Genomic DNA, 25758 nt, shown 5'->3' with positions numbered 1-25758 from the left:
AACTAGACCAAAGTAGAATTTGTATCCCTATATTGAGTACTGAGTTGTCCTACCACAGAAAACAAACTACATTTGTGTGCTGTCAGTGCAACCGCAACAACTTAGTCCTGTGAAGCCTTTCAGCAGATAGAATTGATTTGGACTTTTTCGTTATGAAGCGTCTGCTCGACCCGTGTTGACATGCAGGCTTCATTTACAGACAACGTTAGCAGCTTGTCTCCGCATCTTGACATTTTTCCCCCCATTGTTTCGTCAGGGAATCTGTTTCATGCAGTGAAACAACTGAATGTAGTGTTTCTGAGACCCAAGCCTCTAATTTACAGTGAGGCTTGTGGCTTTTCCTGTGTAATTTCTGTCCAACTCCACACAGTCAACAGGAGGTATTGTACCACCAGGCCATTGCAGTTATAAAAAAAACCCCTGCTCTTTAAATATTGCAATTTAAGAACAGATGCATGTTTTGTCAATATGTATGCATGTGATATTCAAAGCTTTTAGTCTTAGAAGGTGGACAACACGGTGTGTGAACAGGAAGCCCCACACTGTGATTATAGATTAGTTCTCAAAAACACTCTGGCATCATAATGAGTCTGTCGCTCACTTTCCTCCTCTTAAACACACAACTCTCTGTCTCTCTCTCTCTCCCTCTAACCCACCAATTGCATTACACCACCACAAACCGACAAGGAAATGTCACCATAACCGCAAAGGCACTTGTTGTAGAAGCCTAAACACAACACATGCATACTTAGCTACACACACAATGGGACAAGCATCTTATACACGAGTGCACACACACAGAGACACACACACACACACAGACACACACACAAACAAAACAGGTCTGCAGCTGGAGATAAATGAGCTGCGGAGGACATTAATGCGCGGACGGGTAATATAAACATTTAGACGCAAGCAGCGGACCTCATGCTGTTCAAATTAATGGAGGGCAAATATACATTATGGCTCTATCAGCGCAGAGATAAAGACTGAGGGGAAGACACACACACAGAGCACGGTTGCACGCCTGTATGTAGTCATGTGTACTCGCAGCACGTCTGGGAAGGCAAAGAAAATGTGAATAAAAAGGGGAAAATCACTACTGCAACGTCAGGGCTGTCTAAAAGCATTAAGTGTTTCTTATCATTATTATTATTATTATGGTAACAAGTAGTCGGCTGTAATGAGAAAAATCATCCGTGGTTCACTTTTCCTTTTATTTGTTTGCTTTTGAAAAGAGCGCAGTCACGCTCATACACTCAGAAAAAGACGTGACGGCAGTTGAATATTGCTGTAGCAGAGCTTCTGGGTAGTTTTTGCTGTCCAGACGTGATTGTACTGTGAGAGGACATGAGACGATAATGAAATAACAAGCAGAATTGAATTAATACGTCACTTTGTAAGCATGTGACAAACATGCAAGAAAAAGGTGCACTGTGACAAAGCAGCTGTGTTGCATTCGCAGTCGATCACAGCCTCCAGGCACGGCTGGATTAATCCACTAGAGGGCCCCTAGGGGGAAAAATTTACAGTCGTGGCCCCAGTGACCAACCTGTACCCCTCACACTCATTGGGTTATGTAACCCTCTTGCCATCAAGTCTGAAACACCAGCTGGCTGCAGGTTTGCTGTTTGTCAGTATTTTGTGTTTGATTTTATTAAATACACATCTATCAGCTATTAACTACAACAATAACATTTTGGTTTGTTGTTTCAGTGGTGCATATAGTATTTCTAAACTACATTACAATTAATCAAATCACCACAAACCAGCTGTCACACAATGAACTGGCGGCCATTAGGGGCCCCAGGAGGTCTGGGGCAGTTGCCCGATTTACGAAGTTGCTAATCCAGCCTCGCCTCCAGGAGTTAAATTTTACACCGTCTGAAACTAAATTATATACACGCACATACACACACATCCACACAGACACCCAGAGGTCAGATAAACTTATCAGCATTTGCAAAGTGAGTTACAGTCTATTTTCATGTAGCCTATTTTGGTCCAGGCTATTAGAACAGAGCAGCAAAGTGCATTCAGTGTTGCATATCAGGTGTTCACACGCACACACACACACACACACACACACACACACCTAACCAAGATTAAACTGTGTATATATCCTTCAACACAATAACACCAAACAGGCAACTTTCTGCTCAGATTGAAGTTCAGCTGTACATGCACGGCTGTCAACATTAGCCCGGCCAAAACAAATCCAGCCGGGGGGAGGTTAGGTGGGGTGGGGGTGGGGTTTATGGCGGTCTCGTCCCTGCCACCTTAGGTTACCAGGTGGGATGTTCCCATGGGTCTTATTGACTTTGGTAGAATGGGACGTAAGTTGATCTGGTCAAAACAAAGCATGAAGGGTAAATCCCCTCACATCCGGAGCGGCAATTTCTGAGAAGGTACGGCAACAACAGTCCTCCTGCAGTCTCGAATTCATGTCATGATACAATCTGCCCGCAGGTCCTTCACATGCATAATGCTCGGGGATTTGTAAAGAAAAAGAGAAACACCAGTTTTGTTGCCATCTTTCTACCCTTCATAGTCTATAAAAAATATATTTGGAACACTGCTTGAATATTGTATTGACAGCTACTGCTTACAGCCGGCTCGTGGGCAGTCAAGCTTGGTACTGTGTTCTCTTCTCCACTGTAGTTTGCAGCTCACCTATTGAACTCTCAGCCAGTTCACCAACCTACGAACGGCGTGTTTCACCAGCATTACAGGCATCAACAAGTGTCCATCGTTGCCTGTGCAGACATAGAAAGACACAAATAGACGAGTGGTTGACCTTTGCTCTGCACCTTTTCCCTTTTATCCGCCACATCTCTCTCTTCTAAAGCTCCACACTCACCTCTCTCTGTCTTTCTTCCTTCCATGTTCCTCTCTCTCCCCATCCAAGCTTCGCTTCTCTCACCCGCTCTCTCAGCTTCTTTCATTTGCTCTTCAAAAGCACTCGGAGCACACCTCTATTCACCCACAAACCTCAATACCTTCCTCTCCCTCCCTCCCGTCCGTCATTCCCAATGACCGAGATACACAAACACACACTCAACCAGACAAGCACACAAACGGAAAGGGCTTATTGTAAAACTGCAGATGCAAACTCATTGAACCAGAAGGAGTGCAAAGTTCCCCTCACCTTTGGAACAACAAAGACATTACAAGCTAATAAAGTTTTCTTCACAGTCCCAGTTAGTGCACAGACTGCACTGCAGCCTTTCTGCCTCTCCCTGAGCCTTACGTTATCTACCCAGCATGCCTGCCTCATCAGACGACACAACAGGACAAACTTCACCCACCCTTCGCTCTCCTCTTTCTCTCTCTCCTTCTCTCTCTCCTTCTCCTTGGCTTTGCGAGACTTGTGAAGGAGTCCGATCAGGATCACGGCGGCCCGGATACCGGCCTTCTTGTTGTGGAAGCGTCCTCCGGTCTGAGACATGCTGGACGTTTCCGCTGGAGCCAGCAGGGGTTCAGGTGACAGCCGGCCCAAGGTCAGGCTGGCTCCTGGGTCCCTGGGCTGCAGGACCTGCTTGGCTTTGCGGGGTTCCACGATGAACGGTGGGTGTCACAATTTTGGTTCTGAATGCTGTCAGGTTTGGTGACAGCTGGCAAGTTTCTGCCAAAACAAAGTACCTGTTTGATTTCTGGCCCTGGACGGACAGATTCTCTGTCAGACGTTCTGTTATAAATCTGACTATAATCCAAAAGTTATAGATGCTGGAGCCTTTTGGTTTGGCAGACTGTCAGATCCGGTTAAATCTCTGCTGCTGTTTGGATCAATGAGTATTTCTTGTAATCCCAGAGGTCCAGAGTGGCACTGTTGGACTCCAGCTCAAGGTGAACTTCTATCTGCATTCCCTGCTCCTGCAGAGAATCTGTGCATCGTCGCTCCACAGCAGATCACGGTCCCTGATGAGAGGATGAAGAGTTGCGCTGCTGACAGCCTCGAAGACACACACACTGTGGTGCTGCATCTCTCTGTCTACCTACCTCTACCTTCCCACCTCTCACTCCTCCTCTAGCATGCCCTGCTTCTTCTGCCTCTGTGTCTGCTGCTGCTCGGCTACCTCCTTCCTGACTGCTGAGCCCCGCCTTCCTCCGTCTGATAGGCTGGAGTCTGTACAAGGACCGCCTCCTCCTCACCCTCCTCCTCCTCTACTGTAGACCTCCCTCCATCCCTCTGCCCTTGTTTCTATCTTGTTAATAATTTTACATTAATCTCCCTGACCTTGTTCTATCTATGTTTGATTATATGATTTCTTTTTCAGACACATGCATGCACACCCACACCTACTCAGCCAACTCACACAGACACACGCACATGCACACACAGGCACACACACACACACAAACACTCTGTCCCTCCGTGTGAAATCTCAATTCAGGCAGGCTTATCAGCGTATTGCCTGCTGTGCTGTTGCCAGAGACATTGGAATTGAAATGTAGCCTCACAAAATGACAGGAGATTAAATGAGACCACATGAAGAAAATTGCGATCTTAACACACTTTACGTGTTCTTTTTTGAGCACATACACACATGAACGTACACAACATTTTTTTTTTTTTAATGTTGCATTCCTTCTTTGCCTCCCGTCGTCCCTTTCACCTCTTTTCTGCCAGTAATAAACTATCTGTCCTTCTTTCCTTTTCTATTCAGTCACAGCTCAGTAAACAGAGCTGAAGTAGTCGTCTTCTTACAATATATCTATCTTTAGTGTTCCGTTTCCATGCTTGTTTTTCTCCTTCCTTGTTGTGACTGAGTGGGTGAACGCTAGTTGACTGGATAGCTGTATTAAGTATACTAGCGTTAGGTAGCATTATTCACTTTTTCTGCATAGCACGTCAATGCATCATTTAGCAACGGGATTGTTCGGTCCTTTTGCTCTGTCAGCTCTACATTGTATAATCGGTCTATCTGTTCAACCCACAAAATTATCTCCATCCATGTCTGTACACAGGACAGCCGGGCTTCAAACTGGAAGTCGTGGTGTTTGTCACTGTCAGATGTGAGTGGCTCATAGCCTAAAGTCCAATCTGGCCCGGTGGCCACTCGCAGCATTGCAAAATATCTCCCTGTGGCCCATGTAGAATTTTCCCCACAGACCGCCATTGTAAAGGAAACATATGTAAAACTTTTGACATGACCCTGAGAACTGCAAAGAAGTTTGATTATGTCACTTTCTATTATGCATTGTTGAGCCATGCAAGTTTTATATTTGTAAAACTTCCCTCAAGTGATTTAAAACTCTATCAATGGCCCGAGTGGGAACTCTTTGGCGGGGCTTGCAGGGAAAACTCTACTGTGCATATATTCAATGAGCAACATAATCAGCAGGTCAACGCAGAAGCCTGAAAACGTATTTGGTGGAGATTTTGGCAAGGCGAGCAATGCTCATTGGTTTGAATGGATGCCATCTTTGCACCTGGTATCTAGGTCTTTTTTAAATCTGTGGTGCCAGCACGTCTGCCATCTGGGACAGCAAGGTACGGCAACACGACTTGGACAAACCACATACAGAACTGCAGTAAAAGCAGAAATTTGTTTAAAAAAAGATTGTTACGATTTAATTGGCTTATTTTCTAAGATACCAGCACAGAAAGACAGTTTTTAAGACCTCTCAAATACTTGGGAAAATTCCCTCTAATATAGATAAATAAGGTATTTGGTATATTTTTATTTTTCAGTCTCCCTTTTACCTATTTGATATCATAGCCTATGTGTTGATTTCTTGTAAAGTATATTCTGTTTATCCTTTGTTTTGATCTGTTTGTTTCATGCATATGTACTGTATGAAAATGAAAGACAACTTATTTAACACATGTTCGCTTTTTCCTGAAGTTATGTGGATTGTCCAAGTCGTGTTGCATAAATAAGTTATGTAGCACTCTTGCACCAGAGTTTTCCATATTTATTACCTATTAGAAACTCAAATGTTTATAATCACAAAGGTAAGAGAACTACTTACAGAACTGTTTTTTTTTTTTTAATAATATTGAATGAATTAACTTTTACACCTGTAAAAAGTACATTATCTGTACCCGTACTCTCTCAACCCGAGTCTGACTGTTTTTTCATTAAAGGAAGAGTACAACATTCTGGTAAAAATGTTATTCGCGAATGTGTCAAGAACTGGATCAGAAAATGAATACCACACTCCTGTCCTGTGAAAGGTCTAGGTCTCTATGAGGCCACAGCCAGGGAACAGCTAGCATAAACAATCAAGATTTATCTAATGAGTTTAAGAGGCGCCCACCGGTGAGCGTGTTCACATTTGGACTAAGCCAGACCAGCTGTTTTCCAGTTTTTTCCAGTGTTGATGCTCAGCCAACGGTCCTCTGGCTTCATAATTACCAGACAGACATGACAGTGGTATCACTCATTTCATCTAACATGCAGCAAGTGTTGTTCTCCCCGAATGTTGGGCCAGTCTTCCACGTTAGTGTCAGAAAGATTCATGCCCTTTTGAAGTTTTTAATAGACACGACCACGATGTTCTCTGTTACACTCGTTACAGTAGGAGCAGAAACTCTGGCCTCTTTGTGCACCGCTGGAAGTGTAATGAGGCTCAGATTTGTTACCTTTCATCCTTCTCATTAAACAGCTTCACAGACGGGCTTTTCTGCATTGATCTCCTGATTTCTCTAATGAGTCCGTCTTTGAAAAGGTTGAGAGGGGCTGTGAAATATCCCCGGCATGTAACACAAACTTTCATTTCCAGGTAGCCATGTGAATTATGAGATTCTCACGTGGCAGCAACGATAAAGCTCCGCAGACAGACAAGGACATGGACATAAAAAAGCAACACAAAAGCCTGATGCGGCAGAAAAATACACAGCGAGCGAATGTGCTGAACATGTGCTCCAGCTGTGTGAGAGTACCGACAGTAACAACGGGGGTTGATGTCGTTCGATAGCTGAAGTGGAAAGTCTCAGTCAGACTCCTGCTACAGAGGACAATTAGAGAAATGCATCATTCAAGACAAGAGACAAAGACATCTAAGTAGATGAGATGCTTCGGTAATTGTCCGACGCCAGCCAGGGAATACATTAGGCCGGGAAAACAGCGTCAACAAACACAACAATTAAACGCAAGGTCCCATTTCTCTCATCATGCGTCGCCCTCCCTGTTGATGATCAGCGCCATCGGCTCTGCCAAAAGGACTGCCGAGGCTGTGTCACCTCGAAACAGAGCCAAGACAGCGCTCCGCGGGTTCTTCGGTTGTAGCGCTTTGTGGAATTTGCTTCCAAAAAAACTGCGGGTTTGTAATTTATGATCGACGCAACGCTACGATCAAAAACACCTGAGGATTGTCCTGTGTGGAGGCAAACAACCACGCCGGGCTGTCAGAGGTTCTCTAGAGATGGCCTGTAAAAACATACACACACACACATACTCATCCACTTTCTCTCACAGACACACACGCGGTAACTCGGCCATTTCACTAGGGTCTTGTCGTGCGTCATCAAGGGGGGAAATGAAACACCTGTATCCATACACTTTTAGACTCACAAACACAAACACTCCCTTTCAACCCCCCTCCCCTCCTTTTCTCTCACTCGCTCTTTAACACACACACACACACACACACACACACACGCGTGCACACATTGACATTGTTCCTGTGTGATACACCGAAGTGTAAATGCACGCCCCTGGACTTGAATAAACATTGATGGCAGATAGGTGTATTTGAAAACAGTGTACCAGTGGGCTGGAGGTTCATAAAAGGAGACTTATTGTGTGTGCAGACATTTATCAGAGCAACTCAAAAGGCAGAAGCTTATTCCACAAATTGTACGTTACAGGTTTCTTACAAGGCAATAGCCAAGATTTAAGATATACTGTATGTGGTCACGAGTCCGCCCTCCATACAGATCCTCCAGAAGACAGCCACTATATGGATTTTTCATATTTGATGTAGAAAGCAACTGTTCTCAACAACAAAAGCATTTCCCAGCATCAGTGGAATGCAGCTAGGAATGCATTTCTGGGTAGTGTTGTTATTCATCTTTGATTGTGTTGGTCCAAAAGTAATCCAGTTTTTACTTGTTGAGTCTACAAACAGTGGACTTTGCTTATTATTTATTTATTTGTTTTCTTTAAATTGGTTGGTTGTTTTTCACCTGGGAAGTGTAACTTATTCTCTTTCTTTCACATTGCGTTGCAGCCAGGCGATGAACTGCCTTCCTTGGAACAAAATGTCTGACGGTGTTGTCACATGTACAGTTACAAACCCTCTCTCTCTCTCTTTGTTTCTCTTTATTTCATGCACAGGCACACACATACACACTTATGTGAGTCTCGGCGGTGCCAAGCAGCCTTTCCTGTCACTTCACAGCTTCTCAAGTGTCTCCCAAACAAACAGATGCCAGTCCTCCGACGTCACCTCTCTTTGCAGCTCATTCTATTACTGGACGCACACACACAAACACACACACACACGCACACGCACACAAACACACACACACACACGCACACACACACACACACACACTCACACTCACGACAGGCTCGACCCGTAAAGAGTGCACAAAATTCAGCGTGGCACTCCATACAATAGGCCATGTCCTGTATTTACACACACACACACACACACACACACAAGCACACACGTACATGAAATGCTTGAGCCCACTGGACAAAATGACCTTCACAAACACTGCTGAGTAACTACTCCATCCGCCAACACACACACACACACACACACATGCACGCACACACACACACTAACACACACACACATCATTTAGTCATTTTTTTCCCAATCCACCATGTTTATTATGAGCTCCATCCTGATCCAGGCAGAAACAAGTGTGCGTGTATGCGTGTGTGTGTGTTCTTGCATGCATGCGTGTGTCTGTGTTCTTGCATGCATGTGTGTTTGTGTATTGATGAAGAAACAATAAGGTTCAAATGAAAATGGCAAACGTGTCATAAATAAGAGATTAACTTCGAAATGTCATGTTGTCATATAAATCAAACGATCAGCCCTGAACACACCAAATAAAGGGAAATGTCATCTCTCCCCGTCTCTCAGCAGGTCATACAGAAGCATCGTGTGCTCTGTGAACAAGAACTTCACAAACTGAGCTTACGCATGTTTTTAAAAAAATCAAGTTGGTATTTCAGACAGAAAGACGTTTAACGTAGCCGCCTTTCGACTTGACTTGAGTGTGAACATGAAGCTGTTTTTTTTTTTTAAACCTGTTTTGATTGCTTTCTAAACATAATTTGCTCTGTGTTTTGTTTCTTTGTGTCCTCCACTGTGCTTCGGAGCTAGGTTTATTAAAATGTGGTTAGTCGTTGTGTACTGAGGCTCTGTTTGTCTTGTCAGTACCAGCTGGTGGGAGAAATTCCTCCCTCGGTGTGTTGGTGTCACTTTAGTGAAACTTGAAGTTAGGAAATTAAACAGGTACCTTATCACTTTAATTTGAGAGGAGGGAGTCTGAGATTCACTTTATACGCATTGTCAGGTTTCATTTACAAACTATCTTCCTCTAACTTAGAAGATCCAATTATAAGTTTGTCTTATATGTCTTTATATCTTCATTTTCTCGGCCTTTAACTCCTGATCTTATAAAGAATCTAGGATTTAAGGCCCACATGCACTCAAAGCTTAAATTTTAGGGCCTCAACTGAAGCTCATCATTTCATGCTGCTATGGCGCACTGCATCAGTCACTGTCATCCTCACACCTATACACTGCTGCCTCTCATCTGTATCACCGCATCACCTATCTTTCTTTTATTGCTGCTGTTTCCCAGTATTGATCCCATTATTGAGAGAGTGAGATTTTCATGGCTTTTTGATTTTTTTTAAATTTTAAAGCAGATCTGTAAGAGTGTCAAAACACTCAGCTCAGCCAATGGGGAAACACACAGCCCGCTTTCAGAAACTGTCCCGTCGAACGAGCCATCAGGACTTCTGTAAGGTTGTGATATCACAACTAAACAGCGACCACCTTCAGCCACACCCTCAGCATGGCTATGGTTGCAAAAAAAAAAACACCGGCAGAGCTGATGTGAAAACATGGTGGTTGGTGCCTTCTCAGGCCTATAAGAGCTGACCAATGAGAGCAGACTGGGATTTTCAGGAGGGGAGCCTTAAAGAGACAGGCGCTAAAACGGAGCATTCAGACAGAGGATGAATAGAGGTGCTGCAACAATGGACATCAGAGAGGTAACGGGTTCTTTGAACATTAAAACATACAAATATTATCTAGCAGACACCCAAAACAAAAGTATGAACCTGAAAATTAGCTTGATATGGGCCATTTAATCTCTGTGGTATTTCTTTACTTTCCCCACCCTCACTTCTTCCCTCTTCTTATCACAAAATGCAATTACAAAAGTCAGAAATTGCCCTGCACGGAAAACAGTGACTCCTGCAGAATAAACTACGTCCTGAATTGTTAGGAGCATGTACAAGCAGGAGACGAGAATTATGACGTAGCAAACAAATGTTTCACATCTTAACAGAATATAACAGAATACCTGATAGCACAGCTCCAACATGCACTAGAACCAACGGCTCTCCCTCTAATCTTCACAGTCAGTGGATTTTGAAGGAAGGTAATCAACGTTTGATTATCCAGACAGAATATGTAATCACTGATCATGTTCTATTTAGATAATCACTAATCTGTGACTAATTACCTGCATAATTTTTGGAGTCTAATCCTCCCATACACACCCATCTGCTATTTAGTCTCACACCTCTTTTTTATTTCTTTTTTTATCTCTCCTTTCTGTGTACTCTCCTCCCTTGTATAGTACAAGCTGATCTTTTCCAGCATTCAGTATTTGTTTTCAGACCCATTTTTCCAAAGTGCGCCACCAGTACAATCCCACATGTTTATGTATGCAGATACACCAGTAAACCAAAACATGTAAACCATTGACAGATTAAGTGAATAGCATTGATCATTTAACGATTGTCTCTAGAGAAACCTTGGGACGACTTGAGTCCTGGTATTCATGTAGATGCCTCTTCACCCGCACAAGTTCAGATCCCATCGCAACGGCACTCCCTAATGTCAGTGGACCTCCAGCAGGACCGTAACCAAGAGCTCAAGCCGTCAACCTAGCCTCTGAAGACCCCGAGTTCCCATTTGAGATTGAGCATCAGTGAGATGTCCCAAAACAAGTCTGATCCATAGAGGCCCCATCATGGATTGGACCCTGGCTCTGACCCATGAAGCTATGGAAACAGGATCTCTGGGAGCGTCCTGTGGAGTCTAGCACAAAGGGGTCAGTGTCAGATCCTTTTGATCCATTGATCACCCTTGTTCCAGCACATCCCACAGACACTTGATTGGATTTGGATGAGAGGAATTTTTGAGGTGAGGTCAACTCCTTGAGGTTTTGGGAGTGCTTATGCTATGAGGGGGTTCTGAACAGCACATTGCATTGCAGTTAGATTATCATTGTTATTCACTTCACTTCGTCAGTGGTTTCAATAATATGGCTTAACAGTGTGGTATAATCACACAAATGCAGGTACATTAAAGAAAAAACTAATGTGTGAAGAAATACACCTAAAAGGAAGGTTGTGTACAGCGAGTATAAATCTATAAAACACTCAACACACTCATTTATGTAACCATAAATGGTTCCTCTTTCTGTTCCACTTATGTCTCATTCAGTATAATTTCCCACTCTAGAGAGTGTGTTCAGGTCAGCATGGGCCTCTTGTAAAGTATTTGTTCATTCAGCTAAAATTAGCAATGTAGCAGCAGTGTGGGAAGTGCAAATCACAACCGTAGAAAGGAAACATTAGTCTACTCACAAAGAACAAAGGTGGGGTAAATTGAATTACATTAAATGGTGTGTCCTCTATTTTTCAAATTGTCACCAATTCCCCAATGTCTGTGTAGCCAAAGGATTATCAGTTTATTCCTCTGTGCCACCGAGCTCCATTGTTGTCCAAAAATGATTAAAAACACATTCCCTCATCACCATGAACACTCACTGTGGTTTGTTTTGTCTCGATCCCACATGCAGCGTCCTGCTGCCCCAAATACTCACTAGAGCACCAAATGTGCATTTATTTGCAGATGAAAATAGTCCCGAACACATGCCTTCTTTGATCCGGTTCCAGTAACGTTCGCCAAAAATGATGGTGCTAAGCTGTTTTTAAATATACTATGTGGTACTTATGTACTTTTTTTTTTTGTTTTTTTTTTGTATATAACATTTATTTCCCAAGATCATTTCTGTTCTTCAACATACAAGCCAAGTTAGTGTCATTTCATCAAGCATTTCCCGTTCTCTTAATTTGTGCGATATCCTGGGTAAAAAGCAAAACTGTGCACAAAAGTAACAATAAAAGCACTCAATGCTGACTTCACCTGATAACCAAGAAGCAACAAAGGCAGCAAAGCTGATGTTCACTCTCAGACTCATCATTTGTCTCTCCGGCATTTGCCTTCCTCTGTTTAAGGAAGTTGGGTGTTTTGTCTTGGTTTTCTGATAACAAGGTTTGAGTGTCTCTGGATGGTGCTCTTATTTGTCTGACCAGCCATGCCAGCTGTAGCCTCTCAAGCTAACTACCCATTTCCTCTGCAGGCAACCTAAAATGAATCATCAACTGTGTGATAGAGGATTTTCCCAGACCTACTTGACAGCTGTTTTTAAACGTAAAAGCTTCATGAATCACTGTTGCACCATATCAGCGGCAGAGCAAACAAGCCTGCAGAAGGTGGTGGATTATTATTTTAAGATAACTTTACTGCAGCATGCTGTGTCATCCTCCCGGGCAAGGTAACACAATGAGTTATAGCTTGGGCGCCGTACTGAAGCAGGGAAATTGTTCTTATGTAAGTAATGTACACATGAAATAACATATTCACACCAGCACTTACAGTTGACATAGATAAACTTGCACCCACATACAAGACTGTATATCACATGAAGTGACATGGGAAGCAATGAGTTCAGTACACACAGCTCAGTCACCACAATAAATGTTGGTTATTTACGTTCCTGCAAACCGCTGACAGGTTGAAAACTCCTGTCTTTGTTTTTAAAATGTTATGTTGTCACTACACTATGCTTATGGTCTTGTTGGGTTTAGGGAAAAAATCCACGTGGTGAGGGTTAGAAAGAGATCATGATTTGGCTTTTCTGGTTCTGCCGGTTTGAAACACCGCCTCAATCTGTCATCTCGCCCAGCTCCCCCCCACGTCCAGAGATGAAAGTCAAGCCATACACATGTAACCTGAGCGTGATATCGCGCATATAAAAATGTTGTTGTGATACAGAATGCAATCTTGAATGCAACATATGGCAACATTAAATGCCAACCTTTTATTCTAGCAGCTGGTACGAATCCGCGATCAGCAGCAGTGGATGACTAACCCTTTTTAAAAGTGGGACACAAAAGCAGAAATGTGTGAAACAGGCAATCTGCTCCACTGCAACGCTGGTGTGAACAACGGCGAGCAACACCACGAGAACATTAAGACAATTATAGGCACCGCACAGTCAGTGCATATTAATCATTGTAGTGTATTTATATTTGTTTAACACATACATTGCAAGCGCATCTGCCCATATGTGGTACTCCTCACCAGCTTTGGGGGTAATGTAGTTATTATTATAAACATGTTAGTTTTGCAACACGAATAGTTAGTTTTTTTGTTACATTTCAAAATAAATTAGGGGCTCAGGACAATATAAGAAAAGGAAAGGAGCACGTGCAAGGAATCACAAAGGGGATTTTTAATTTTGGTTACGCAAAAAAGTGCCCTGACATGTTACTACTATTACTAACGATGTAACGTAACAAGTTACTTCTTAATGGCCTAACTATTTGATTCACGTGAATAGCATAAAACTGTCTGGATGATTTACAGTGGTTGAGTGAGTAACTTATGTTGCAGAGTAATGCGATATGTTCCATTACGTAAGCGACACTTAATGCCTAGGATCAGTGGATTTCTGTTCATATTTCAAGGTGCTTAATGAAAAAACAATATAGTCGCAGAGGATTTTGTATATTGGCTTCGGAGAGAAAGCCTGAGAGGTCTTACATTTCATCAAGGGTTACATTTCGCTTATGGCTGTTTTATTATTAGGGCCCTAGATGCCTGACTTTGCCTTTTTTCCCCACCTAGCGCCCCTATAGCTGAACCAGACATCCAAGGAAGGGGTGATGTCTCATCAACTTCCCTCTCGTCTACAGTTTTTTTCCTTCTATGTGTTTTCTGAATATTTCTTCCTGGTGTTCTTGAAGAGCAAGAATGATCCAGTCATGTCACTTTACATGAAGCCACTGAAGTTTCACTCAAGTAACCCTACACCAACTTCCTCAAAACCTCACATAAGCTCGCCTGTGTTCTCTTCTTTGTTGTCGCTCTCTGTGGTTTCCACTGTTATTTCTCCTTAAACCACAACCACAATTATTAGCAGCACTCAACAACACCCAGGATGTACAGTTGCATGTACATACACAGCTCTAGAGGAAGGTTCAAGTGTAAACCAAGTGTGCATGATTTGTGCGTGAAGTTGTTTGGATGAAAAGAAGTCACATGAGTGTTATGACCAGCTAATTCGAGCACATGACAGTATGCTGACTGCACTGCGCGGCGAGCACCTCAACATGTCACATGACCCAGCATTACCTATTACTAACTATTGTAATTAGTGTGTCACACACTGCCCGTGGCATGTGAATGTGTGAGCATGAGTCTAGTTTGTGGGTCCGTGTGTGTGCAGATGATCATGGTATCACTTCTTTGATCTTAGATGGCCACATCAAAGTTCAAAAGTCAAAGGGAATATGTTTATCGCGACAGTAAATGACTGGAGGAACAGTGTGTGTTTTTCTGAAACTGTGAATGTTGCAAGAAATGGACTGATCCTAATATGAACCTGACTGTAACATGGAGAACTGAAACGATGAGAAATGTTTGTTGACATGATATGGATTTTAATTTAAGTTCAAAATGTAAAAGAGTCCTTGAAGCAAGTATTCAGTTGGAGGGCGTAGAAGTGGATGGTCGTGGTAGGTTGAGAAGATTTTTCTGGCGCCAACACGGTGTTTAATAACAGCCCACCAGGTCAACAGTTAGGGAAAGACTCTCACATTTGTTTTCATTATCTAAAAGTGGTCATTTGATGAATTGAAGGGACCAAACTTCTTGGACAATAAAACCAGGGCCAGAGATGTCTTTTTACGTATTAACGGAGCATAGTCTTACTTTGAAGCTGTTAAACATTCAACATGTTGTCTCGACCCATTAAGGTTCACAGCCTGCCTCTTTTACTTTGAAGACCATTGCAACTGAGATGATTTCAAGCTGATCCCAGACTGTGTTCTTTGCTGAGGGAGCAAAAGAGGTTTTAACGTTCATGTCTGGGCGGGAAGATGTTTGATACTAGATGAGATAGACTTTTTGGGATGGTACAACTTTAACTTCATTTGAAACAGACTCAGCTAGTACTTTGTTGCAGTACTTAAGTAGATTTTGAAAGTATCTGTACTTTACTTGAGTATGTATTCTCAATTTATTCTATTTATTAAACAGGCTAGTTAATTTAGTTTGAATGTATTTGAGGGGAGTTAAAGATTAATTTTATTGTGTATCAGTGCACGCCACCTTCCCAACATCACAAGACTGATTGTGATCAGTGCATATCTCGCACAGCAGACGAAACACGGTGGAAGATGAAGAGGGTGACCAGCAGTGGCGGTTCTAGACCAGTTTTAATAAGGGGGCCAGGTTGGGGCCGACTTTTCTGTTAGGGGGCACATACAACCCGGAAAAAAGGATAAATCCCTCATTCAGACAAAGCAGTGTTTACAATTTCAGCAATTTTGATTGGGTAGTGAACTGTTGAGACACTTTATTTCTGCCTTTCCCTTCAGAACAAAATCATTGCAAGAAATCTGTCATTGTATTATTAATGCAGACTCCCTGTCAGGGGGGCCACAGGGGGGTCCAGACTCAGAGTTACGGGGGCACTGGCCCCTGTTGCCCCCCCTCCCCCCCCAGAACTGCCCCTGGTGACCAGAATGTGGATAAAAGGTGTGCAGTGATAAAGGTGCAGGCTCAGTTAGCTTTGCACAGAAATGCTCATTCACTAACAAAGACCACGCCAAAAGCTGTATGGAATGAAAACAGGGATTTATTAAGCATAATGACACATGTTAGATGCTGGGAAGGAAAGGGTCGAGGGATGGAAGGATGAAGGGATGATGGGGTAGGGGTCGAGGGATGGGGGAAGGGGTCGAGGGTCGAGGGATGAGGGGGTTTAGGAAGGACGGGTGAGGGTTGACAGGAAGGGAAAGAAGCTGGTGGGATGAGAGGACGGAAGGGGAGGTTTGGCGAGAGGAACAGGAGGAACGGAGTGGGTGTGGAGACGCTGAGTGGGGGAGCCGCCTCCGATCTCTTCGTTAGCCCCCTGGTTCCTGTATGTGGATGAGAGAGAGAAAACACGAGGAAAGAAGGGGAATGGGAGGGAGGGATGTAGAGAATCAGTCAAAGAGGGAGTGAACGGATGGGGTGCGCTTAAATATATTTCGGGCGGAAATGAGATGAGTTCGAGGCGTGGTCTTTGTTCCCGAACCTAGTTATAAAACTTCATTTCACTAACAAAGACCACGCCAAAAGCTGTATGGAATGAAAACAGGGATTTATTAAGCATAATGACACATGTTAGATGCTGGGAAGGAAAGGGTCGAGGGATGGAAGGATGAAGGGATGATGGGGTAGGGGTCGAGGGATGGGGGAAGGGGTCGAGGGTCGAGGGATGAGGGGGTTTAGGAAGGACGGGTGAGGGTTGACAGGAAGGGAAAGAAGCTGGTGGGATGAGAGGACGGAAGGGGAGGTTTGGCGAGAGGAACAGGAGGAACGGAGTGGGTGTGGAGACGCTGAGTGGGGGGAGCCGCCTCCGATCTCTTCGTTAGCCCCCAAGGAAACTTCAGTGAGACAGGTGTGCGTGAGCGTTTCTGATGTCGTTTACGTCGTTGCGGATGTATGTGTGGTAAGCGGGGGAAGACCATCGGCCAAGGATTTTGATTACGTGGTCGGGGACCCCCTGCTTGGAGGCGGAGGAGGCGGCTCCGATGCGGAAGGAGTGCCCTGAGTACAGATCTGGGGATATTCCTGATTGAAACAGGATTTGGCGGAGGTGACGGTGGAACCAGTGGCGTGTGGCTATTTTTCCTATTTCCGTGACGAACAGAGGGTCCTGGGGGGAGGCTCTGCTGGCTAGCCTAGAGTTGATGTATTCTTGTAGCGGTTCGAAAGGGCTGATGTAAGAGTCTAGGCGGAAGAGATAGATGGGTTGCGGTGGACCGGACTGGTTGGTCTTGCTGCATTTAAGGTTGTAAATAAGGGTGTCGGTGGATGGATTGGAGATGTCGGAAATGGATGCGTGGCAAGATGGGTTGTATTTAGAGGTAGAAGCCGTGAATTCAGAGCAGCGCAGAAAGCCGAAGAATGCTAGAAGAAACATGGATTCCAGGACCTTGTCGACGTACGGAGATGAATAACCTGAGCGGAGGGTTCTGATGCATCGGATGAGGAGATCTGAGGTTAGGGGCGAGCGTTTTGGTGGAGTATGGACTTCTGTCTTGCGGAGACCTTTGATTAGCATCGTTATGTGAGAATGGGAAGTGGCTTGGCATGGAGCCCCGGAGGTTAGTCTGGTGAAGAAGTTGATGCCGCTTATGTAGGCCTGGATGGTAGTGGATTTCATCTTCAGGATGGAATGGGCGAATGAGATAAAGCTCGACAGGGTCAAGACGTCGAGCGAAGGAAACGGAAGATTATGAGAGGCGTGGAATGTTTTAAAACAATTCCATCCGGTCATGTATGATGCGAGTGTACGGGGAGCGACACTGTTCAGGATGGCGTCTTGGGAAATGGAAACCAGGTTTTGAAGCTCGGGAGTCAATTGAAGATGGTGGCAGAAAACGGTGGGACTGGAGTTGGGACCGTGTCGGAGGCTGGTGCCAGCTGTCTGAATTTCTGAAATGAGAAACGGGAGAGTGCGTCAGCAATTGTGTTCTGATGACCGGGGATGTGAGCTGCTCGGATGATGAATTGGTGTTGTGCCGAGACTAGGGTGAGTTTCCTGACGAACTGCATGATGTCTAGGCAGTGTGAACGACCCTTATTGATGATGTCTACGACTGCGGTGTTGTCGGAGTGGATGGTGATGGTTTTCTTTGACCATTTGTGGCCCCAAAGAATAGCTGCTATGATGACCGGGTACATTTCGTAGATGGCAGAGGAAGGAGAGAGCGATGAGAATTCAGGGGGCCATTTGGCTGAAAACCACTTGCCACTGAAATAGCCGCCGAAGCCGATGGAAGGAGCTGCATCTGTAGATAGTTGGATGTCTTCTGATGAAGTGATGTTTGTGTCGTAGAAGAAGGAGATGCCGTTCCAAGAAGAGAGGAACTGGTGCCATAGCTTGAGCTCCATTTTGCAGGAGTTGTCCAGTGTGACGTTGTCGTGGAGTGATGGGACTGAGGAGGCTATGGAAAGCAGGTGAGACAGGAAGGATCGACCTTGTGGGATGATGCGGATTGCATAGTTGAGGTGGCCGAGTAGCGAGAGGAGTTGGCGTTTGGTGCATTTGTCCGCCAGGAGGAAGTTTGAAATGATTAAGGAAATCCGGTGTATTTTTTCTGTTGGCAGGGATGCTTGGAGTGACACGGAGTTAAGGGTAATGCCGAGGAATTCCAGGGATGTGCTGGGGCCCTCGGTTTTCTCTGGGGAGAGAGGGACTCCGAGCTCGTTGAAGGCGGAGATCAGTGTGGTGAGACCGTGTGACGGGGGAGAAGAGGATGGCGTGACTGTAAGGAAGTCATCTAGGAGGTGAACGACGTAAGGTAATCTGTGTTTGTTCAGCAGGATCCAGCAGAGTGCTTCGGATAAGGAATCGAATATTTTTGGGCTGCTTTTGCACCCAAAGGTGAGGCGTACGGCAAAGTAGTATGCACCCCTCCACTGAACGCCAAAGAGATGCCAGAAGTCTGGGTGGATGGGAATGACTTTGAATGCACTGGTGATGTCTGCTTTAGCCAACCAAGCTCCTTGGCCGGCTGTACTGATGAGGGAGATGGCATGATCTATAGTTGCATAGTGCATTGAAAAGTCTGGGCTAGGGATTAGGCTGTTGATGCTTGGGACTGGAGAGCTGTGGGGGGATGAGAGGTCTATAATGAGTCTCTTTTTTCCTGAGTATTTCCTGGTGGCGATGCCAATTGGACTGATTCTGAATGGACTGAATGGTGGTTTGGGGAATGGACCGATCATGAATCTGTCTTTGATTTCTTGGTCCAAGAGTTTGTCGACTATGTCGGGCTGGGAGGTGGCAGATTGTAGGTTGTGGCATGTATGGGAGGAATCTGGTGTGACTACTAGACCTGGGTGAAATCCGTCTTTGAATCCTTGGATGAGGTAATTAACGAACTTGCGGTCGGGGTGACATTTTAAAGCATCGGAGAGAGCGTGGATGTTGATGGGTGTGTTCAGATACTTACACAGGCCGTGTTTGGTGGGGTTATGTGGACAGGTGGATCTGGCATGGGCTCCGCCGCAGAAGGAGCAGGTATGGAGGAAGCGGCAGCTTGAGACTTTGCAACCGAGGTCGTTGAAGTTGTTGCATACCATCCTCCCGCCCTGGTATAATACTGGTCTGCCTCTTTTGTCGACTCCTTTAGGGAGAGGGCCGAGAGCGATCGGTTGGATGTTGACTGGTTTGGGAGTGATGGATGGAGGAGGGGCTGTTGGGGGCATGTTGTGGAAAACAGCCGGCTTCTGGTTAGTTTGAAAGGTGGTAGGGGGTAGAGAAGCGGTGAGGGTGCAAGTTGTGGTGGGATGTGATGGGGCGCCGCACATGTCGCAATTAAGCGAAGCGCGGGCCGAAAAGACGCGGCAATAGAGCTCTGTGTCCAGCGTACCCCAGTACGTTCCTTGGTTGAATTGATGAAGGCGGCCAGCGGCTTGGGAAGCAAACAGAATGTGGTATGTATAAAAACCGTTGCCTCCGAACCGCAAGGCCAGGTCGAGGACCAGAGACAAGTAGTCGTCCAGCTCTTGCCTGCGTTCGGGGAAAGATGAGCAAATGATGTCGCGGTACAGGGAGAAAGAGAGGGTGAATTCTACGGGGGTGAGTTCTTTGGAGCGGGTGGACAGGGGTTGCTTGAGCGCAATTGGACCGAGTACAGTTTGTAGTTCTCTGGGTACCTGGGGGTTGCAAGTGGACGGATGTATAAGGTGGGCGAGGTCGACGTAGTTACCCGTGAGAATCTGTTGGCGGAGAGTGGCTGACACGGGAGATGGGCGAGAGGAAGCGACTGGGCGTGCTGGAGGAAGTGCTGTGGCTAGAGTGAAGTTATTGTGAGTGGGGGGATAGGTGGGGAAAATCCAGGATCCGGTTGTGGGGGGAGCTGTGAAAAAAGCAGGTGGGTTAGTTGGAGGACAAGGAACATGAGTCGCATATGGGTGATGGGGAAGGTAGGGGTAGGGTTGGGGGGGGGGGGGGAGGGGGAAAGGAAGAGACAGGAGGAAAGTGAGGGTTTTGGCTGGTGGTGCCGCCGAGGACCGTTGTAGTAGGTGCGCTCTGTGCGGCTGAAGCGGTTGAAATTGGAATGTGGGGGGGTGGTGGTAGCCGGAGGAGGTAGGACAGGAAAGTTAGGAATGAGAGAAGAGCTGGGATAGGAGACGGGAGGAAAGTAAGGGTTTTGGCTGATGGTGTTGCCTTGAGCCGTTGTTGTGGGCGCGCTCTGTGTGGCTGAAGTGGTATGACTGGGTATCATAGCCGAAACGGGAGGGACAGGGAAGTTAGGAAAAAGAGAAGAGGAAAGGATGCTGGGATGGAGGGATGCATGTGCTCGGGTTGTTTGTGAAGCGTGGGGTAAGGAAGAAGAAGAGTTAGGAGCAAGAGATGCAGGCTGTGGGTTTAGTACGACCTGGCCCTCTGGGAGGGCTGTTGAGTGAGGTTGGGCTGGGTGCGTGATGACGTCATCGGCGCTGCGGTGGGAGCGAGGCCGTGAACCCGGAAGTGGCCGCGGAGTTCTGCGGTGTGGAATGCTGCTCTGCGGGAGTTGGTGAGAAGTTTGAATAACTTCGCCTTGTTGTCGGTGCGGTGGAAAGTTATGTTCCGCTCTGTGAGGGTGCGCTTGAGACGAACGACCGTCCACTCCGAAATGTTTGGAGCCGCGGGACGATCGGCGAGACGGCGAGGCGACGCCGGGTCGCGGAGGCTTCGTCCGGAGCGGCTGGAGGAAGGAGTGTCGGTCGGACGCCGAGCGCGAGATCGTCCCCTGGAGCGGTGGGGGGGAGACGGGCGGATGGTGCTGGAACCGCCGGTGGACGGAGGCTGGGAGCGCCTGACGACGTGGATGGTAGAACGTGTCCGGGCTGGCTGGCGAGGAGGGATGATCGGTGATGGAGAGGACTCTGGGATGTCGTCAAACAATTCGCTGTCTGATGGGTTCAGTGAGAGTTCGTTCTCCATGGTTTTAAGGTACTGCTTTCTTCTTGTTTTTCTTTCGGTTCTGACGATGTAGAGAATCAGTCAAAGAGGGAGTGAACGGATGGGGTGCGCTTAAATATATTTCGGGCGGAAATGAGATGAGTTCGAGGCGTGGTCTTTGTTCCCGAACCTAGTTATAAAACTTCATGTGGTTCCTCCCTGTCATCCACTGGTTTTCATTTAAAATAATAAGCTTGCAGAGTGTTTTCATCACCCTCTTCTTTGAACATGCCACAAATTAATGGCAATCTAAACAATCTAGCTAATCTTTTTTCTATTATTCATCCTTTTACACAGGGAGATTTTAAATGCAAACAAAATCATCAAATCAAGATTCATTAGCAGCTGCTCAGCTTTCAATCTGTCTTGAACCATTCTCTCTCCCCTGTTTCTGTCATCCTCTAAGTTGTCCTAAAATCCCAATAAAGCCCCCAAAAAACTAATTTTCAAAAAGAAACTTATTGAGTTTCTATCAGTGCCGTGACATAATGCCAATTTATTTATGGTAGAAGTTAAGCATAAAGCAGGGTGCCCGCTTTCCTTAAAATAAGGTTATTTGCATCGGAACTTATAAAAACTATTCTCACCACACTGGTAGATAGACTACTTTAATTTTTTTGATGAGAAGATTGTGCAGTGCTGTGAACTATCGGCTACAAAAAACTGCACTGGCTTGGAAACTGCCCCTTTTTTAACTTTCTGAAGGTCTACATGATGTGTATCTCTACAAGCTGTGTGCTTTCTCACAATGGTGGACAGGGATGTGTGTTACAATGCTCCTCCTCAGGGACAGGTTTGGCTGCGGAGTCACATTTCCTCTCAGGGACTTCCTCGTCTGTGTGGCGGTCTATACAGAGAACGACTCTGGACTGATAACCTGCAGAGAGAGAGAGGGGGAAGGTGATGGATATGCAGGAGGAGAGAGACCAGCTCCACGATCTTGTACTTGCACCTACCAGCCAGAGGAGGGAGCCATCATATCATCCAAAGTGAACGAGCATCATGTTGAATATTTTGTTTTAGTTAATTAATACATATGACACATATGTGAGAATCTACAGGGCTCTTAAGAGTCTAACCTTTGCCACAGGAAGCAGAACACTCAGTGAGTCCGCCTCTTCTCCACACAAATGGTGGCTGAGTGTCAGGTGGCAGGTCAGTGCGAGGGGGGATCCGAGCATTCCTGTTCGGTGCAGAGCTCCGAGGACGCGACCTCTCAGGTGTCCACCGGTCCAAGGAGGGAGGAGAAAACACAGACGAGGAGGAGGAGGAGGAAGAGGGGAAGGAAGGAAGCGAAATAGGGGGAGGAGCAGGAGGAGGGTCTTCTACTGAGACGGTGAGAGGACCTGTGAGAGAAAAAAAATAAGATGGGACATGAGGACAAATTAGAGAGGACAGAAGAGGTCGGGGGGAGAGGTGAAGATTGGAAAACAGACATGAGGAGGGGGAGGAGGAGAAAAGCGTGCTAAAGAGGGAGGAAAGCGGTGAAATGTTGAAATATTGAGAATAGGAGGAAGGCAGTGAGTCAGAGGCTAATGATGTCACAATGAGGTCAGGGTCTCATGACAGCGAACATGTGGAGCAGATAGCCACCCATCTAGGTCATATGCAAACACACAAACACACTTGGACAATACTCCCTCCCACTTGGCCCACAACCACACCCATCCAAATCCATAAACACGTCAATCATTCTCCAAGGACACGGGGCTGCACAAGTGTTTCTCTGAGTAATTTGGAAAGAATGAATCTTGGTGGTGCACATGAATGTCAACAGCCCCATGTCTCTGTAAACGCTAACTGCATTAAACATGCATAAACCACGGCTGCTGAACCAAGAAGGAGAAGTTGGAGCATAATGGACCTACTGCGAAGGGGTGCCCTCACTGGCTCTCGCTCCCTCTGCCTCTCTCTGGGTGCCTCTCTGGGTGTTTCCCACTCTCGCTCCGTCAGCCTCTCCCTCTCTGCCTCCTTCTTCTCCACAGGGACATAAAACTCATAGTCGATGCCTGGGTTCTCCTTGTGGAAAATGATCTACAGGGCAAAACAGAGCGAGAGAAGAGACAGAACTAGAGGTGAATGGAAGCCAACGACACATAAAACAGTCGAGCTGTAAAAAAAAAAATAAAAAAAAATCGAGCAAGCCGATTACCTCAAAATTACCAAGTAAAATAGACTCGTGATTTTAAGTGCTTAAAACTTAATAGCCTGTAAAACTTGAATTTAATAGTATACGTTACTTGGTCATTCTAAGGTAATTGTTTTTTTTTAAAGTGGAGTAAACATTTACTGTGCATGCAGCCACATCTCCACTAACTCAAGGTCCAAAAGTCAAAATGTATTTGATTAAGAAAGATGTAGACATTTTGAAAATTCACAACATGTTTTTACCTAAAGATATATTCTGCCTCAATCACATTTGCAAGAATTTTGCCTTTAAAAAAATTCCTGAGTGATTGAAAAACTGCTGTCCTGCATGCCTCACACAAAGGGCAAGCTCCTGTACTCAGGAGAATTTCACTTTTTTTCAACCGCAGTAACAAAAACCCTATTTGGCTCCATTAAATTCAATTACTGAGATCATATTGTGGTTTTGGTAGATGTAGTTGTTTGACTCCAGAAAGTAAGTAAAAGAGACTGTCACTTTGGAAGCATTTTAAATTTACTGATGAAGAAACACGATATTCAAAGTGAGGATTCATTCAGGGTGTTGATGCCATAACATATAATGACAGACTTTCGAAGCTTTATCCGATAACCTCAACAGAAGCTTTGAATGTTAAAAAAAACAGCTTTGTGGATCCCCATAGATAAATGCACGTCTCCTTTCGCTCACAGGGAGGTCAGAGGTCAGGATGAGCTATAGAGCAGCCACTATGGTCCTGGCAAGGGAACGGTGTCATGCTCGAGGAGGCCTCAGCAGGGTGTGTGCTTGTCATTATGTGCCTCCCCCCCCTCGCTATGAAACCCGTTGCCTTTCTTTCAAGACTTAACACAGTCAAGGTCATCTAAACTTAATCAGCTGGAGTCCCATGTCAGCAACGTTCTGATCTGCTATTTTTTGCCAATGACGGTAATGTGATAGCTCAATCTGTTGATGCAACGCCTTGGTCCAGAGTGAATTGTCCCGATAACACGGTGTGGACATCCACCGTTTTGTGGGCCACCAATTTGAACCCTTGAGTCTCCATCACGGTTTTGGGGCCAGAGTTAATCATATTTCGAGGAGAGCATGGAGCTGAGGAGAATATCCTGGATACACCATGATATAGACTCGTCAATCACATGGTAGCCATGTCCTAAAGCAAGCCTTCTTATAACTTCAATTTTACTCTAAATGGGACTGAAACTACCCACTGAGATAGTAAACTCATAAGGAACATTTCTATTGAGGTAAATAAATCAAGTGACAAAAAGGGACATTTTCTTATAAGCTTACATACAGTTGGACCTGAGCTGGTTGTTAGAAAGAATGCAGGCTCAGTTTCTAGACGCGGCTGCCCCGTCCATATCTTCTACAGTCAGTGATAGGATGAATTAGAAGATGACTCCTGATAACTTTGGTGATCGAAACTTTGTCACTACTGTTCACGACAATGTTGCAATTAAGCGATACACGCAACTGTTGTTTTTACACTTTAGGTTTGGTGCGGTGGGCAAGCTTTGTTGTGTTCTGACAGAGTGAGACCAGCAGTTCCCCCCCTTGTTTTCAGTCTTTCACCCAATGAGACAAGATCATTGTTCACTCGGGACTCCTCGCTGTTTGTTTACTCTCATTACAAAGAAGTTGTAAACAGTTGAAATTCATGTTTTTTGAGCTTGATGAAAAAAAAAAATGCTAGGCTTCTGTACTGTTTGTATTCTAGCCCTGTCTTGTCATGTATAAAAAAGACTGTTTCCATCACTGCAGATACGAAATGGGGACATGTTTTGCGTGAAAGTGTTAGCCAAGCTAAGCTAACTTAAGATACGGACCATTAACTGTTCCCAGTTGGAGTCCAGTCCGGAGTTCGACTTATCTCGCTACTGCCTCTCTGTAATAAAGCCACAAAAATGCCCCACACCTACATTGCGATGAGCATTAGGCTTTCTCTGACCTTTCTCCTCGCCCACACTGAGTTGATGGTGAGATAAAGTAAAGTAGGTGAATACTGACGGGAGTGCTGAGTAAACAATGGGTGTAGGAAGGGTATAATTGTGCTGTAGCTTCGCCAGACGAGCTGAGATGTCCGACGCACAACTGATTCAAC

The 25758-nt window shown here is 45.3% G+C and overlaps 1 protein-coding gene across 19 annotated transcripts in view; it reads right to left on the bottom strand.

Annotated features, from left to right (window-relative positions):
• The window catches only part of rap1gap2a (RAP1 GTPase activating protein 2a), a 122939-nt gene that overhangs the window by 42038 nt on the left and 55143 nt on the right, over window positions 1–25758 (bottom strand). For 4 of the 19 annotated variants that reach the window (XM_030441066.1, XM_030441093.1, XM_030441102.1 and 1 more), the window contains exon 1: window positions 3309–4076. The exons of 12 other annotated variants lie outside the window; for them this stretch is intronic. In XM_030441066.1, coding sequence (XP_030296926.1) covers window positions 3309–3448 — 140 coding nt within the window. In that variant the 5' untranslated portion in view covers window positions 3449–4076. Of the gene's footprint in view, window positions 1–2860; window positions 2953–3308; window positions 4077–25758 lie in introns of those variants that run through there. 3 more of the 19 variants (XM_030441075.1, XM_030441083.1, XM_030441134.1) reach the window with 2 other exon arrangements.

The sequence above is a fragment of the Sparus aurata genome, chromosome 2 (genome assembly GCF_900880675.1).
Source record: "Sparus aurata chromosome 2, fSpaAur1.1, whole genome shotgun sequence".
Taxonomy (NCBI): domain Eukaryota; kingdom Metazoa; phylum Chordata; class Actinopteri; order Spariformes; family Sparidae; genus Sparus; species Sparus aurata.
The sequence above is the reverse complement of the archived record's forward strand: the minus strand, read 5'-3'. Positions and strand labels throughout refer to the sequence as shown.